Raw genomic sequence first — 16,975 nt, 5'->3', positions numbered from 1 at the left:
AGCTGTGTGGGGCGAAGGGAGGGGAGAGGAGGGCTCCAGGGGAAGGGCATGGAGTCGGTGCAGTTTGTCTCAAGGACAGGAAAGGTTTTTGTTGTAGTTGTTGTTGTTTAACGAATGGCCATTCCAGAGTCAGACATCACTATTTGATCTTCACAAAATAGTTTTGTTCTTACCGAGATTCCTAACCTTGAGACTGATTTTTTAAAAGGGGCAGTAATTCAACAAGCAAGGGCGGAGGAGACCCAAGTAAAGGACTTTTGGCTCCTACGCGTGTGAACATGGACTAGCCCAGGCGAGTTTGTTTCTAACATACAGAAAAGCAGGACTATGAATACAGCACCCTGAAAAATGTTGGGAAAGAGGTTTTTTTTTTGTTGTTGTTGTTGTTTTGTTTTTTAGATGTTTCCTGATCTGTAGACGGTCTGGAGAGAACATCTAGGAGAACCAGAGTGTGGGTGCACAACAGGTGTGTGCAAGATGAAGTTGTACCTGCACTTGAAGGGTCAGGACCTTGACCTTGACACTGCTCTGGCTAGGGTCAACCTGAGGGGCACAATTGTTGTGAGGAAGCAGGGTAGCATTGCTTTTAGGTGACATTTGTTAAAATTCTTTCTTGTTGAAAAGTATATGCTTATTAATTCTCAAGAGAATAAAGAAACCCACAAATGGATTTCATAGAGCACTTATGTAAATCATTTCTTTTTATTAAATCATGTCTTCTTGGCTTGTAAATGTGATTACCTATGATTTATTTTATTGCAATTCCTCATGCTTTAGTGGTTAAATAACACTGACTGTAAACAGTAGGCGGGCGTCTCTGCGCTCCTTTTCTTACTGAACAAACTAGGTGGGTTTTTTTTTTCTTTTTTCTTTTTGCACTGCGGGGGATTGAACACAGGACCTTGCTCATGCTAGGTGAGTGCTCAACCACTGCACCACATCCCCAGCCCAGGCAGTGGAATCTTGGTGACAGAAGATGCACAGTGTGAGAAACAAAGGTCATTTTATAAAAATGGCAACAAATCATCCTCACTCTCCCAAAGCCATATAACTACACTTGTTTTTTAGATTGAACAAAGTGAATATGATTTGAAACATTTCAGAATTTCACTAATAAATAGTGAAAAATCTGGCCTGAGGATCATTCCATATGCTTGAAGCAGACACAGGTTTAGGTCATGACAGATCTCAGCATCTCTCATCACTTCAGACTCTTGAATTAACCAACCCCCATGTGTTAACTCATTTACTCCTCACAATGATCCTCTAAGTGCATACTATGGTTATTTCCATTTCACAGATGTGGAAACCGAGGCACAAAACCTTGGGTAACCAATTCGAGGGCATGGAAGTGGTGAAGTGAAGAACAATCATCCCTATAATAATCAGGCCAGGATGGCCTCGGTTCTCCCTGCTAGAAGGTGGAGTGATGGATACTAAAACTTTGTGGAAAATCCACATTTTCCTGTTACTAGAATTCTGTATCTAGCATGGGATTCATATCCAAGGAGGGGCTGATTACTGAGTGAAGCAAAAGATGTGTGGAGAAAACTCCAGTTAGAATATGTAAAAGCCAGTGAGATTTCACCCAATGCAGAGAAGCTGAGGAACATCTGAGTATCAGAGCCCACTGGCCACAGGGCACACTTGGAATTTAAGCGCCACTGTCCCTGATATCTGAGGAGGTCCCTTCTGACTCACCACCTGAGGGAGAGTGCCTTGAGGAAGTCAGGCTTCCTCCCTGATCAACTCTGTGACTCCATTTATATTGTAACAGCACAGGACAAAAGAATAGAAAACCCTGTCGTAGAATCTCTCTTCTCTCCTTGAAAATCAGAGAAATGTGCATCACTCAGAAAAAGTATAAGCACAGTCCTACCTGAAGGCAGAGGACTTTATAAGTCTCCTGATACATTTTTAAGCATGGGGGGGTCTTACAGAATGAAGAGTCAAGTTTCACTTCTGTTTTCCCAAACCAAATTATCTCTCCAAGCCTCCTCTTGTAGTCTGACAAACATTCTTAGGACGTCCCCGGGGAGAGCAGATTTTGTTTTCTGTTCCTATTTACAGATTCAGCTGGGACATTAAACTGACTTTTCTCAAGATCACAAACTAAGACATCTGTGCAGCTAAGATTAAATGCTGGTGTCTTAGGTTCCCATCGTTTGCGGTCCATAGCAGACCCCAGCCCTGGTACAGTAAGTAGCCTGTAGGGAAGGCTGAGATGCCCCCAGGATGTACTTTTGAAAAAGCTGCTCGAACCAATCATTCTGAGGCACTAATTTGGAATTTGTGAATTTCTTCTCAGGAGCTAAGATGTTCTTTGGCATTTGTTACAGAAAAAGAACCGTGACTCTGAAAGAACACCGAGGACCTGAGCTGAGTTCCAGAAGGAGCATGGCTGGTGGGGCTGTACTGAGAGTCCTGCGGGCTATTCTGGCCTCAGGTTCTTCCACCTTTAAGATGAGCAGTATGGGGAGAGGTTAAGCGGAAAGAGTCTCCAAGTCCCGCCCCCCCCCCCCCGCCAGATCTAAGAATAAAGTGGTTCAAAACTATGGCAATGATAGTATTTTTAGGGAAAAATGTGATTTAGGGGCATATATTTGTCTCTCTGCCATCTGGTTTATAGCAATGTTCTTAAGTATTCTGGATCAGGCTTTGTTCTGGTCCACCGCAGAACAATACTAGCAGTTGGCTCATGACACATGCAACTTGCCACTCGAGGGTGACAACACCCATACCTGCCTCTTCCCTAGTCAAGAAGCCATCAGGAGCCACGAGGCGAGGCTGCTCACCCTCTTTCAGCCCTGCATTACCACAGAGGTGAGGACTGGTGCTTCACAGGTAGCCCCCGACCTCTGCACCTAGCTCCAGGTGACTCTGGGTGTGGAGTGGTAAGCTAAGGGCAGTGGCATGGCTCTCAGCTGTTCTGAAGTGCAGAGAGATTCTGGAAAAATCCAACAATTGTGGGTTATGTGCCTATTATACACTGCTGTGTCATTTTAACCTTTATAATAAAAGCTAAGACCTTTTCTTTTGTGGGGATAAGTACGGGGGATTGAACTTGGGGTCGCGCGACCACTGAGCCACATCCCCAGCCATATTTTGTAGTTTATTTAGAAAGAGGGTCTCACTGAGTTGCTTAGCACTGTGCTTTTGCTGAGGCTGATGTTGAACTCGAAATCCTCCTATCTCAGCCTCCCAAGCTGCTGGGATTACAGACGTGTGCCACCGCACCTGGCCATAGCTAAGACCTATTCTAAGCACACTGCATATATTGACTTATCATTACCTGATAAAGTGGATCTCAATATTAGTGTCTTTGTTTTGTCCCCATGCATGCTAAGAATGTGCTCTACCACTGACCTATACCCTCAGACCAACTGTCTTCTTTTCATGGAAGAAACAAGAAAGGAGCTAGAAGACTTACTTAAGATCACACAGGTGCAAGTGGAGACCTTGGATTTGACCCCACCAAGTGTTAGGTTGACGCTCACACCTTTAATTAGAGCCCTGTACTGTCTCTGGATGTAAATGATTTTTCTTTTTAACTTAATGACAATTCTATGGACTACCTAAGGGTAATGTGGACCAACTAAATTTGAAAACATTTATTGAGCACCAACTGGTACCAACAGTCTAGGAGCTTAAGCGTGTTGATGTTGCCTCCCAACCAATAAAAATAAAAACTAAGCCCACATTCTAACCCTTGGTACTAATGAAAACAACTTTATTTGGATAACAACAACAGCAACAAAAGTCTTTACAGGTATAATGAATTAAGAATCTCAAGATTGTCCTGGATCATTTGGAGATCCCTAAATCCAATGACAAGGGTCCTTAAAGAGACAGAAGAAATGGGCTGGGGATGTGGCTCAAGCAGTAGCACGCTTGCCTGGCATGTGTGCGGCCCGGGTTCGATCCTCAGCACCACATACAAACAAAGATGTTGTGTCCGCCGAAAACTTAAAAATAAATATTAAAATTAAAAAAAAAAGAGAGAGACAGAAGAAATGATGCAGAGACTGGAGTGATACAGCCCCCGGCCACAGAATGCCAGAAGCAACCAGAGCTGGGAGAGGCCAGGAGCCCATAGAGGGAGCACAGCCCTACTGACACTTTGGCTTTGGACTCAGGTCTCCAGAACTGTGAGAGAACGTTTCTGCTGTTTGAAGGCACCAAGCTTGTGGGGAATTTGTTACGGCAGCCTCAGGAAACTACACAGTGTCCCAAAGAGTCCTTGCTCTCCTAGACTCCAGGAGGGATGAACAGAATGTGAAAGAAATGGGATGTCATGTCATGTCATGAAAAAGAAAAGGCTTCTGCCTAACAGTTCAGACACACCCTCTCCTCAGGCCCCCGGGAAGTCCCACCCAACGCCTAACCTCAGTGTCAAGTACCCTCCTGGGGCCCTTCTCACATCCATCAAAGGAACTCATCCACCATCTCCCAATTGATGGGTTACTTGTCCGTGTTCCCTAGTGACCTGTAAAAGAGCCCCATCTCCCTCTCCTCAGGCCTTACCTGAGACTAGTTAAGAATGGGGTGGTGTGGGGTGGATCCTTAATGACCAACAAGGAGGCCAGGAGGCCAGGAGATGGGCAGGGCCTCTGTGCATGCTTGTACAGTCCGCGGCTACCCAAGGATGCTGGCGGAGGGAGCAAGGGGGGCTGAAGTGCAAGCAGGGGTCTCCCCAAGCAGTGGCCCCCACATGGAACTACACTGTCCCCTGCACAAAAAAGCCAGATGCCCCATCCAGAATGGCTAAATACCACTGGTCTTTAGAGATACCTGGTCCATCCAGGTACAATCCATCCAGCTAAGGTGGCAGCTCTCATACTACCCAGCATGGCACAGTGACATTCTTTGCTTGCTGAAATGTCCCTGTAACTCACAGTCCTCTGTGCATCAGCAATATTCAGACATTATTCTCTTCTTCCCCTTTGCCTTTAGGATTCCTGGACTGGGTTTTATTCCAATAGAGATTTTGTTTCAAAGAAGATGAAGAGGTTTGGCAGCAAGGAGGGAGTTGCCTCTGGTCAGCAGGAGGCAAGTGGTCTCACCACTCCACCTGTGGCTCTGGGTGAGTCACGCTTAGGCCTCCATGCTTTAATATTTCACTTTGCAAATATGATTAAACATGTACTGCAGGTGGGCTAAAAATGGTTTCTCCAAAAGGAGATGGGTCCTAGGATATAGTCAACCCCCTCCTGATAAACCTGCGCCAAGCCTAACTCACTTTTCCTCCCACCTGGCCTGGATTTCCCCCTGGTAAGGTTTATAGTTTTGGGTGGGAGATCCAGAGGATCCTCAATGACTGCAGTTGCTCTTGGAGTGGGAGAAAAAGGAGTGCTTCTTCTAGTGTCCTTGCACGAGCTTGCTAAGGGACTGGAATCCTACAATGGAAGGGGGTTGTGCATCTTGTATCTCCCTTGCTGTCCTGGAGAACTCCAAGTTCCTCAAATGAAGGAGAAAGTGGGGAGCCTAGAAGAGTTTCTGCCTTGCAGTGGGAACCTTGAGCAGTTGTGGGTCCCACTGAACACTTCTCTGGGGCATCCACAGTGAAAGCAGTTGTACTCAAGAGATAACCTGGCTCTGGACCTTTGTGGTGGAGATACTAGGATGCCTGCCCAGCAGATCCAGGAGGTCTGCTCCCTTTCAAAGCCTGCACTAGCCTCCCATGGACACTAGACTTCAGCCACCAGACCTAACTATAAGACCTCCATGTTGTTGGATCACTGGAAAACTATCTGCTGTGGTTTGGGTCCGTGTGTTGGAGACTAGGTCCTTAGTGTGACAATCTTGAGGGGTGCTGAGACCTTTAAGAGGTGGGGCCTACAAAGTATATTGTTCTATTGTGTGCATGTACGAATATGTAACACCAATTCCCATATTATGTACAACTATAATGCACCAATAATAAAGGTTGAAAGGAAAAAAAAAGGGGCAACCTAGAGAAGATGGTTCAAGTGATTGGGGGCATTGCCTTTGGAAAGGATTGAACTCATTTATGTGGAACTCTATGTGAGTTCTTCCAAGGGCAAGTTGTTAAAAGAGACTGAGCCTCATCGTGATCACTCTCTGGCTTCCTGTATCAACATGTGATCTCTCCCTTCTGCTTCTGCCATAATGCCATCCACCATGATGTGATGTAGTGGGGGGGCTCTAACCAGAACTGACGCCATGTTGTTTGGATTTTCTGCAAATTAAATAAATTTTATGAAGTTCCCAGCCTCAGGTATTTTATTATAGCAACAGAAAACTGACTAACACACTATCTCATACACCATGTTCAGAAGGCACAGTTAGTGAAAACCAAGACAGAAGAGTACCAACACGAGGCACAGTGTTTTCATTCCATTAAGAACATAGAGGGGTTAGAAATGGCCACATTATAAGCTAGAGGAGCTATACACAGTGATTTTTAAATCAGAAAAGTATTCTGTTCAAAGCTTTTCCTAGAGGTGAGACTTGGGGCATAGCAAACATAGGCCCAAAAGCTTGGAGCTAGCTGTGGACTTTATACAACTGCTTCAATTGCAGCAACTGTTCCAAGGACAGAAAAATGCAAGCAATTCCCAATTACGGCTCTTACATGGGCTTGGTTTATGGGTGAAATCCTAATTACTTTCATAGTTCTGAACAGTAAGCCAATTCACTAGACCAAACCAGGTGATTATAATGGATTCTACTAATCCCAAGTGAGGCACAATGGTTGGGCTCTATCTGACAGATCTGCTACTGTCACCAAGAAACAGACGTGCAACGTTGAACTGCCCAAGTGCAGTTTAAGATTCTTCCTTCCTGATCTGTGACAGCTTCCAAAGCTGACCACAAACCACAAGCATCCAGATTTTTAGTCTATGAACTATAAAAGGGGCTTTTCTGTGTGGTCGCAGGAGGGGAGGGTATAGAACCAGAGAGAGGGTGGAAAGTACAGGGAACAAAACTTTCCTCCCAAAGGAGGATCCTTTGTAATAATGAGAGTTGTTCTGATATGGACTTGAGTTTTACTTTGCAAATAAAAATGAGTTTCCTGTCACTTTCAGCATTCAGGGAGAGACAGCCTACTGCCTCCCACTCACAGGGTTCATTACAGATTCAAGCTTCAGAGGGGAGTTGATCTGATAACTGTCTCAGTTATGCATACGCTAATATTCTATGGCTTTTGTGAGCTTTCATAAAATTACTGCCTTTGCAAAATGAGCACAACATTGGATGCAAAAAAAAAAGTCACCATTTCTTTTCAATCAGAGCTGACTTGCATGCCTTGGTGCTGTAGAGAAGCCTTATGTTTTCAAGCAACTGAAACACTGTCAGTCTACGCTGAGAATCACGAATGTTATCTTCATAAGTCTTTTTAGTGTCTGTATATCACTACTTGATGGTGAGATTTTTATCTTAGCATCAACACCTGTTAGAAACAGGCTTTAGTGCAGTGGTTCCCAGTTGGGATTGATTTTGTTCCCCACAGGACACTTAGCATTGTCTGGAGACATTTTTTTATTATCATGACTGAGGGTGGGAGATGCTGGTACTGGAAAGCAATGGGTAGAGCCGATGGACGCTACTGAACAGCTTGCCATGCACAAGACAGCTCCAGCAACAGATAATTATCCAGCCCAAGATGACAACAGTGCTGCTACTGAGAAAACTCGCACTAGAGGGATGGAGGGACAAAACAACAGCCACACAACCTGTTGTACTTGGTGCTTCACAAATGCACATGACCTTTACACATCACGAAAAGACTGCAAAGTGGGCACTGTGGAGAAAGTCAACTTCTATGGCTTGTTCAAAATCAAACTAGGACCCAAACCAAGCTCAGTAGAACTCTGAGGACCAGGTTCCTCATCAGTGTGATGAGGAGTTCTTCACATGGCCACATGCCATCTCCAGGAGACAGGCTGCATCCACCCAAGAAAGTGCATTTGGGAGCAAAGGGCTTTGGGAAGAGACAGAAGAGAACCAAATCTAAAATGGAACCTGCATTTCCTGAAAGAACCTCAAGGAGGCAGTCTTACCAGTCATGAAAACAACCACAATAGGCTGATGCCTCCACCTCCCAGGTCATGGTGCCTACGTTGCACTGTTTCATAAAGAGGGATTTGCGAGCTAGGTGCAGTGGTACATGCCTGTAATCCCAGTGGCTCTGGAGGCTGAGGCAGGAGGATCTGGAGTTTAAAGCAAGCCTCAGCAAAAGTGAGGCACTAAGCAACTCAGTAAGACCCTGTCTCTAAATAATTTAATTACAAAATAGGGCTGGGGATGGTGCTCAGTGGTTGAGTGCTCCTGAGTTCAATCCCTGGTACCAATAAAAAAAAAAAAAAAGGGATTCATAGGGACCAAGGAGTGAACTCTGGTGTCATTTCACTGAATATCACAGGTCCCCAAACACTTAGCTTAAAATAATGTCTGTTGGGAGTTTTGAGAACGTGCTTTGGAATTAGGCAGAACTGAGTTCAAGTATTTTTCTTTTACTTATTAGTAGGGTTACTAGGGGTCCGTCCCATATTTCATAATTGCCATCATCATTGTCACGGCCACCATCATCATCAATCCCCACCTTGGGGGAGGGTTATGAGGCTTCACTGAGAACATTATGAATTAAATGGAGGCAAAGAATCTAGGCCAGTACCCAGTACAGAATAAGAGACCAATAAATATCATACAGTACAGTAATATCACTGCACAGTTTATAGTGTATACAGTACACACAGTTTTATTTTGATAGAGGGAAAGTGGAAACTATAACTAGGCTGGATTGCCAAATTGAGTGTGGGATGGGGACCCAAGCTGGGAGTGCACAGATGTGGGATGTCAGCCTGGACTTCTCCACGCCCTGCTGTGAGAGAACAGCATATTATGGAGTTAAAAATAGCCAGTGCAAGGAACACAATGACTCCCAAGCAGTGTCTTCTGTGATTTCCATGGCTGATTTTTCTAGAACAGTTGTGAGTGACCAAATCCCATAAAATAACATACACATGAGTATGCCCGATGTCATCTGTCTTCTGCTGTGAGCCTCTTAATAATGTAGAAAATTGAGTGAATTTTGATATCCACCAGAGGCCAACAGAGGCCCTCAGACAGTCTGAAATCAGAAGCAGAAATGGACCAGTCCACTTGTATCTTAAATTTGAATAAAAATGCTGCATGTTCTTCTCTGGGTTAACAACGGGGACTTCTGTATTCTATTCAATGAATATTTGATGTGACATATTTTAGAACTGACAGCTGTTCAGATGAATCAGCCATCTCTGTGAGGAATCAGTTCCTTACACATGGGGCTTTTGTTTCTCCAAGAAGCCAACTTTTTCCCCAATTTTGACCTGCATCCTAAACCACTGCCTTCTATGACAGGGTATTTGTTCAGAGAAGAGATTTCCAGTCAAGTCCTCAAATTAGAGAACCTCAGAATATGAGGCCTAGAAGATTCTGAGAGATGAGGAAACCGAGATCAGAGAGAGTGAGACCTGGGCCCAAGGTCACACAGTAAATTACAGGCAGAGCTAGAATTAACACCCTGGCTTTGTGACTGCTCATTTCATTTTAACTTAGTACTCTATGAGGTTTCTTATCTTCACTAGGGTAATTTCAAAAGGCAAAGTAGGGGGACAAATTTTTCCCATATTTGTTACTAAACAAAGAAAGTTAAGAAAACTATATGTTAAATGCTTGAATAAAAACTAATGAAAAACAGGGGGTGGTGGCACACGCCTGTAATCCCAGCAGCTCGGGAGGCTGAGGCAGGAAGATTGAGAGTTCAAACTCAGCCTTAGCAAAAGCTAGACACTAAGCAACGCAGTAAGACGCTGTTTCTAAATAAAATATAAAATAGAGCTGGGGATGTGGCTCAGTGGCCCAGTGGCCCTAAGTTCAATTCCCAGGACCCACCCTCCAAAAAGAAACCTGAAGAAATTAGAAATAGAATCTTAAGTGAAGAATATCACAAGACGAGCAATAAGATGTGCTGATTGGAGCAGATGTGAATTAGACAAGGTTTGTGTGGATCTGATTGCTAAAGCCTCCAAGAGCATCACTATGAGCTTGTGTGCAGCCCCCAGGGCTCCATCACATACACTGAGGACATGGATAATGGTAGGCAATGGGCCCAATCCAGAAATGACCCCTTGGACTTTCTCAATATAGTAGTCCACCAACGGGAAATACAATAGATGTCAACATACAAAAAGAAATTTTTTTTAAGGTAAATAGATTTTGCTTTCAATAATTCTTGCTTTTTTTTTTTTTTTTTTTTTTTTTTTTGGTGCCAGGGATTGAACCCAGGGGCACTTAAACACTGAGTCACATCCCTAAACCTTTATATTTTTTGAGACAGGATCTCACTAAGTTGCTTAGGGATTTGATAAGTTGCCAAGGCTGGCTTTGAACTTACAATCCTCCTGCCTCAGCCTCCCAGACCTCTGGGATTTTATAGGTGTATGCCATCACGCCCAGAGACTTTCAACAATTTGGATCTAATTTAGCCTCTCTTACCTCTGGTTTCCAGCAAGCCAAAAATATACTGCTGACATTACCCAGGAGAAAACGGAGCAGAAGAATCATGATCTATTACTCCACTGTGGTGACCAGCTTCTCTTCTGCCTTTCCAGCCACTCTGGAAACTGCTTTGAATTTCAGCCAAAAATCTCCAAAAAATGGTAAGAGGTTTTTGGTCTTTGGTGAGTGACCAGCTTTCCTGACCTGTATCATTTTGAGCCTGGTAAACCAAGGCTGCTTCTTATCAAGTTCAAATGGAAGCTGGGCTCCATCGTGGGGAGGAGGGGACTTAGCTCTCTGCCAGAACTCTTCTCACCTCCAGGAATTCCCAGAGTGGGTTTCAAATTTCCTTGAATCAAAGCAGGAAGGCCCACAATCAGTTTGAAATCAAGGGTCAGGGTTGTCCTTCTTTATCCTGTGTGTGTTATTGATTTCCTTATAAATACTACTTACTTCCTCTCCTTCAGGGTTTTACTTAAGTATTAAGATGGGATTTCCTTTACAGCTTATTCTTTTTTTTTTTTTTTTTTTTGGCATCAATTGTTCTTGAACCTGAATGCACATCAGAATTATCAGAGTACTCTTTTGAAAAAGCACGGATTCTAGGTCTCCTTACATGGGTCACTGAATGAGACCTGGGAATCCTTATGTTTTAAAAGCTCCCCAGGTAATTCCAATGCCCGGGCTTTAATATTCTAGTTATATTTTCCTTCCCTCCTTCCTTCCTCTTTTCCTTCTATCTTTCTTCTTGGGTTGCCCTGAAAATCCAAGAATCACAAACAATAGTTCTGGAAGAGAGACAACATTCTCTACATCAAGGCAAACACCCAGGTAGGAATGACATTTCAGAAGAGAACAGGTCCGTGAACCTGGCTCTTCTGGAGCAGCTATTGATTAATTGTAAGGCATTTTAGAATTAGAAAGGTGGTTATGTTCTTTTTTCTTGAAGGTATTTAGGGAAACAGACATACATCTTAGTGAAAATTCGCATACTTTATTTGAAAGCATGCAAATTTATCTTTATCATATTTGAAATGGTCCAGAGATAAAGACAAACCCCAGATGTACTGGAAGTTCTGCATTAGGTAACTATCATCTTTTCTTTTTCTAAATGATTTCATGCACAAATTTCCTTTAATCTTTCCTTGTGGGAATTTTACCTGTTCTTTGATTACTATTCTCTGTTCTTCCTTCAGTTTCTTCAATCTACTGTTGGTTCAACAATGAGGACTGAAATACCTTCAGGGAATAACTGGTCTCAGATACTTTACAGTTTGAAAGCAGTTTATGTCTCTTTAGGAGTATTTAATTTATTGCTTGCAAGTGACTTAGACCAGCAGGCCCCAACCAAAACATCTACCAATTAATATTTTGCTTCAAACAAAGAAAGTTTCCTTTGAAATTCCTTTATTTAGTGATCTTGCCACATCCAATTAGATAGTTTCTGAAATTCCCATTATATAATGATCAAATTCTGAAACTGATCCCAAAGCCACTCATTTTCTGTCTACTTTCCTCTTCCTTCCCTCTGTACTATTGAGTTGTTTGAGTGTGTCTTCTTTCTTATTAACTGGCTTTTCTACAGTTCTCTCAGGCTGCTCGGTTCTCCCTAACAGTTTTCACTTCAACCATCATGTATCAAAGGCAGAAATATTCACCCCCATTCTTCACCCTTTTCTGATCTGTGTTTCTTCCACTAAAAGCTGTCTGTCTCCTTCCCTGGATTGTGGGCTTGACCATGGACTTGCGTTAGCTAAGGGTGTATAGACTGTTCTGAGCATAGGCCTTGCTTCTGTTGCCATAAAAACAGAATAACAGCAACCTATCAATGAAGAGAAAATAAGAGTAGACACATCCAACCTGCAGTTTAGAGCCACTTAGCTAAAATTGGAAGCCTGCAGGGTCTGTAGCCAATCCCACAGATTCTGTAACTGCAGGGTGTCTACGTTTACCATGAGCCCTACAGTCAACTCTGCCCCACTCTAGGCAGGTGTCATAGGGGACCAAGTGACCTCTACAGGAAGAGGGAGAGGAGATCCTTTCTTCCCTTGGGACTAAAGATGCTGAAGGCTGTACAGGTTGAGCATCTCTAATCTGAAAATCTAAAATTGAAAATGCTCCAGCATCTGAATCATTTTCAACACCAAGATGACATCACAAGTGGAAAATTCCATACCTGACCTCTGGTGATTCAATGTACACTAAACTGTTTCATGCACAAAATTATTAAAAATATTGTATGGAATCACCTTCAGTCTATGAGTATAAGGTATATACACAAAACATAAATAAAATTTGAGTTTAGACTTGGGTCCCATCCTCTAGATATCTCATTATGTATATGCAAATATTTCAGAACTTTAAAAAATCCCAAATCTGAACACTTCTGGGTAAGCATTTTGGATAAGGGTTATTGGGCCTGTAGTAGAGAAGATGCAAGACGAGGGGAAGCAAAAACTGACTCTGAGGTAAGAAGAAAGTCCTCAGGAGATGATGCCCACAGCGGCCCTGCTCTGGGCACACAGCTCATCCCGAGCACCCAATTCCTGTTTGGCTAATGCCTGGCAAGGCCAGTACAGGGGCTAAAATGTTCCCTGAATCTGGGCCTAAGCACCCACCCCTTTAGTTTATTGTGATCTAATTCCTTCTGGCCTGGACATCCAACTCTTAAATGAGCTCAAACAGTTTGTCTTCATGCACTGAGTGAGTTCTTTATCCTCAAAGGTAAAAAGAGATTTCCTTTATCTTTCTGAGTATGATCATGCCCACCCGAATAGTAAACCTGTCCCTAATATTACACCTAATTTCAATGGTCATTCAGCCAAAACTGAGTCATTTTAAGAATCTGGCCTCCATATGGCATGGCTCAGTTTGCAGATAAGATTTAATACCTACTGGACCATGATGACAACATATTCAGGCTCAGGCCACAATGAAGTGGCTAATTTTGTTCGAAAAGTTCATAAAACTAATTTTATTCCTATTTCACAAATCTGTCTTCATTTTTTCCCCCTGCCTTCTGCCAATAACAACACCTACTCTTTCTCTTATATATAAGTACATATTGCATAAATGGCTGGTAACAGTTCAGCCATAACCTTTTTTGTATTCTAAGAAAATGTGTATATATGTATCATGTGTGTATATACGCTTGTGTGTATGTGCATACATGTACACACCAACTTTTTCTTGGCCTATTTCCCACACATATAAAGTTTAGCCAAGCTACTCTGAAAGCTGTTTAGGGGACATTAGGATCAAGCAAAATGGGGACAGAAGCTGAAGTATGTCTTTGGGGTTCTCTATCGAGACCCATGATTGCAACAGTTCCCAAGTGCAAGCGTACATTTCAACTCGTGGATACCCAGAAGTCACAAGCAGGTCACCTGTCTCCCAGACTGAAATGAGATCCATAAAGAAAGCAACCAGCCCTCGGAGTAGCACAAGTGGATAATGCAAAACGGACTGGAGGAGCCGAGGCACACAACCTACCTACAGATGCACCCTCACTTGCCCTGCCCTAGGTAGTCTTCATTTCAACCCCAAGACCCTTAGCTACCATTTTCCCATTTCAAATTGATCTCCTGTAGCAAATATGCAAACAGACCCCCTGCTGGGGCAATAACTGCTGATAGCCTCATCCCAGGAGGAAAAAGACAAAAGCTGATAAAAGAACTCAAAATGGGGCAATCTGCAAAAGGGCAAGGTACTCGCAACACCTCACTGGCCCAGGAAGACATCATTGTACTTACCTTATTGCACCCCAATACAATACTCAGTACTCTGAGCAGTAACACTGGGTCATGGGGGAAGTTGAGGGACACCCTACGAACTCTGAAGCAAGGTAATTCTAAAGCGCTGGGAAAAGTGACCGCATTGGGAAAGGCCCCATAGAGGCAAGAAGTGGTCCCTGCACGGCCAACCTCAGCCTGGGGCCCCAGGGCTGCAAACCACCTACCTCTGGATGTTATCCTCCAGCTGCTTGACTCTGAACTCATCCTCCTCAGACTGCCGCCGCCTGGCTTCCTCCTCTTCGGCAGTTCCAGCGGGGATACCCTGCAGCAGCCATTTTTCCCGAAGCACTTTGGACTGTGGGAATGAGGGAGGATAACAGACAAGATGACACCTTTCCATCCACATCCTGCTCTCCATAGCAGGGCATGGCGTTTTAGCTCCGCCCCTCATCAGCTCCACCTGGATCGCTGCCTTCACCTCCTCACTGACTTGGCTCCCCATTTCCCTCCAGCCCAACCTCCAGCAGGTCGCCAGAGAGATTTATTTCCACATTTAAAAAATTCTGTTAAATATTTGCTAAGAACCCACCACATGCCCAGCATTATTCTGGCTGCTAAAACAAAACAAATCTCTGTCCTTTTGCAGCTTCTACTTTAGTCAGGAGACAACAAACATTTTATATACACATAATAGACACTTACACACACCCACACACACATCAGTGTACCTACTTTCCCCCAGATGAGGCTGCTGGGGAATGCAAGGGTTGGGGAGGGATATGGAGGGTGTTGCTATATTTATAGGGTGGGTCCAAAAGGCTTATTGATAGGTTACATTTGAGCAGGGACACAGTACAGAACCATCCACACTCTAATCTGGAGAAAGTGTGGCCCTGAGTGGTGTCTATTTTCTATTATTAAAAAGAAAAATCAAGTGAACTGTATAATAAATACCCATGTGATCTCATCTAGATTAAAGAATTATAAACATTATGCCATATTTTCCCACATGTTTTTCACCAAAGCATTTTAAAGTAAATATCAAACACCATGACATTTCACCCATCAATATTTCAGTATGAGTCTCTAAAAAAAGGACCTTTTTTTCTATGCAATTACAACTTCATTGTAAAATTTCCTAAATCATCCACTGTCTAGTCCAAGTTAAAGTGTTCTTTTAAAAAACTAACCTATGTTGTGTCTCTTCTTAAAAACTTTTTAATGACTCCAAAACCTCCCTAGCAGTGGTCCCCAACATTATTAAAAACATACCTCACCTTGCATAATATATTATGCAGTCCCTATGAGGACTCAGGGCACATGACAGATTCTTCCCAGTAACAGAGGCCAGTGAAGGAACAAAAGGAGTAAAAGCTAAGAGATCAGTCAAGGCAGAGTGAGGACTAGCTTCCCTAGTTCCTTAGCATCACCTCTGTCAAGAAATTTGCAGTGGTGGGGGAGGGGATAGGATTATAGCTCAGTGGCAGAGCACTTGCCTAGCATGTGTGAGGCACTGGGTTTGATTCTCAGCCCCACATAAAAACAGACAAATAAAATAGAGGTCCATTGAAAACTAAAAAATTTTCAAAAAATTTTTTTTAGTCTGATTAAGTAGGATGAGCAGGGTAAAGGCCAACAGTCAGGGCAGGCAGACTCAGGGCAAACTTTTTGTAGCTCTAGTGAGCAAACCTTGCACAATTCCATAGACTCTCATATTTCTGTTGGACTGCAGGCTGCTTATTATGAGCCTATGCAAGGAGTGTTTTAAAATTACCAGTATTTAGTAACAGTAATTTACAGTTCCCTAATGGTTCTGATTCACTATTCTACAGAGAAGTCCAGATGCCACTCATTCATCACCGTGGTGACCCTGCCAGATGCACAGTTTGGTCTAGAAACCCTGCATGTCCAGAATGGACCCTTTGTTAGCAATGCATCAGCAGAGGGTGTAAAGCCAGCCATGGCTTTTACTGGGGTGTGTGTGTGTTGCTATTTAATTATAAATCATTTCATTATAAATCATTACAGAGATCTGTTGGTCATTCTTACAGCACAGAGAGACAAATTTATAGCAACTGACCTGTAATTTTCCAATACAGATTTAAAGACATGTAATTTGTTCATATATAAGTGATTGCTAACTGTACTGCTAAAGTGATTGGCCACAGGGTGTACTTTACTATCCTGCCTCACCCAGGAATCACGTGTGTTTGTGTGTGTGTGTGTAGGGGTGGGGTGTAGTTAAGTGGTAAAACATATGCTTAGTATGTATGAGGCCCTGGGTTCAATCCTCAGCGCCAAAAAGCACCCAAATAAGATTAACAAAATTGGGAGGCACCACTGCCTTTCTCCCTAACCTGGATAACTACTTTCCAGCTTCTCCAATAGCATTTCCTTCTTGATAACCAACCCCATCCCTCAGTCCCTTGCAGTCAGTGATGCATTTTTCATTCATCTGTGAGACTGACATGTGAGGCTGCAGCTGGTCGTAAGCACCTGCTGAAGGAATGACTCTGAACAGCCATGCCTTCACGCTGCATTTTAACAAACATAAAAATCCTCAACTAATACACCTAAAAAAGGCCTTTGAGATGAATTAACCCAATCTTTCTCATGTACAGATAAGGTAACTGATGTAAAGCCACTTTTTTTGGGGGGGGGGTATGGGGGAATGAATCAGGGGTATCTGACCACTGAGCCACATCCCCAGCCTTATTTTGTATTTTATTTACAGACAG

At 43.3% G+C, this 16,975-nt stretch overlaps 1 protein-coding gene across 2 annotated transcripts in view; it reads right to left on the bottom strand.

Annotated features, from left to right (window-relative positions):
- Palm2akap2 (PALM2 and AKAP2 fusion) overlaps positions 1-16,975 on the bottom strand; it is a 459,101-nt gene that overhangs the window by 239,854 nt on the left and 202,272 nt on the right. For both annotated transcript variants that reach the window (XM_058581620.1, XM_058581622.1), the window contains exon 4: positions 14,462-14,592. In XM_058581620.1, coding sequence (XP_058437603.1) covers positions 14,462-14,592 — 131 coding nt within the window. The remainder of the gene's footprint in view (positions 1-14,461; positions 14,593-16,975) is intronic.

The sequence above is a fragment of the Marmota monax genome, unplaced genomic scaffold (assembly GCF_021218885.2).
Source record: "Marmota monax isolate L192 unplaced genomic scaffold, Marmota_monax_Labrador192_F-V1.1 WCK01_AAM20220418_F8-fsc00020, whole genome shotgun sequence".
In the NCBI taxonomy this organism is placed as follows: Eukaryota; Metazoa; Chordata; class Mammalia; order Rodentia; family Sciuridae; genus Marmota; species Marmota monax.
The sequence above is the reverse complement of the archived record's forward strand: the minus strand, read 5'-3'. Positions and strand labels throughout refer to the sequence as shown.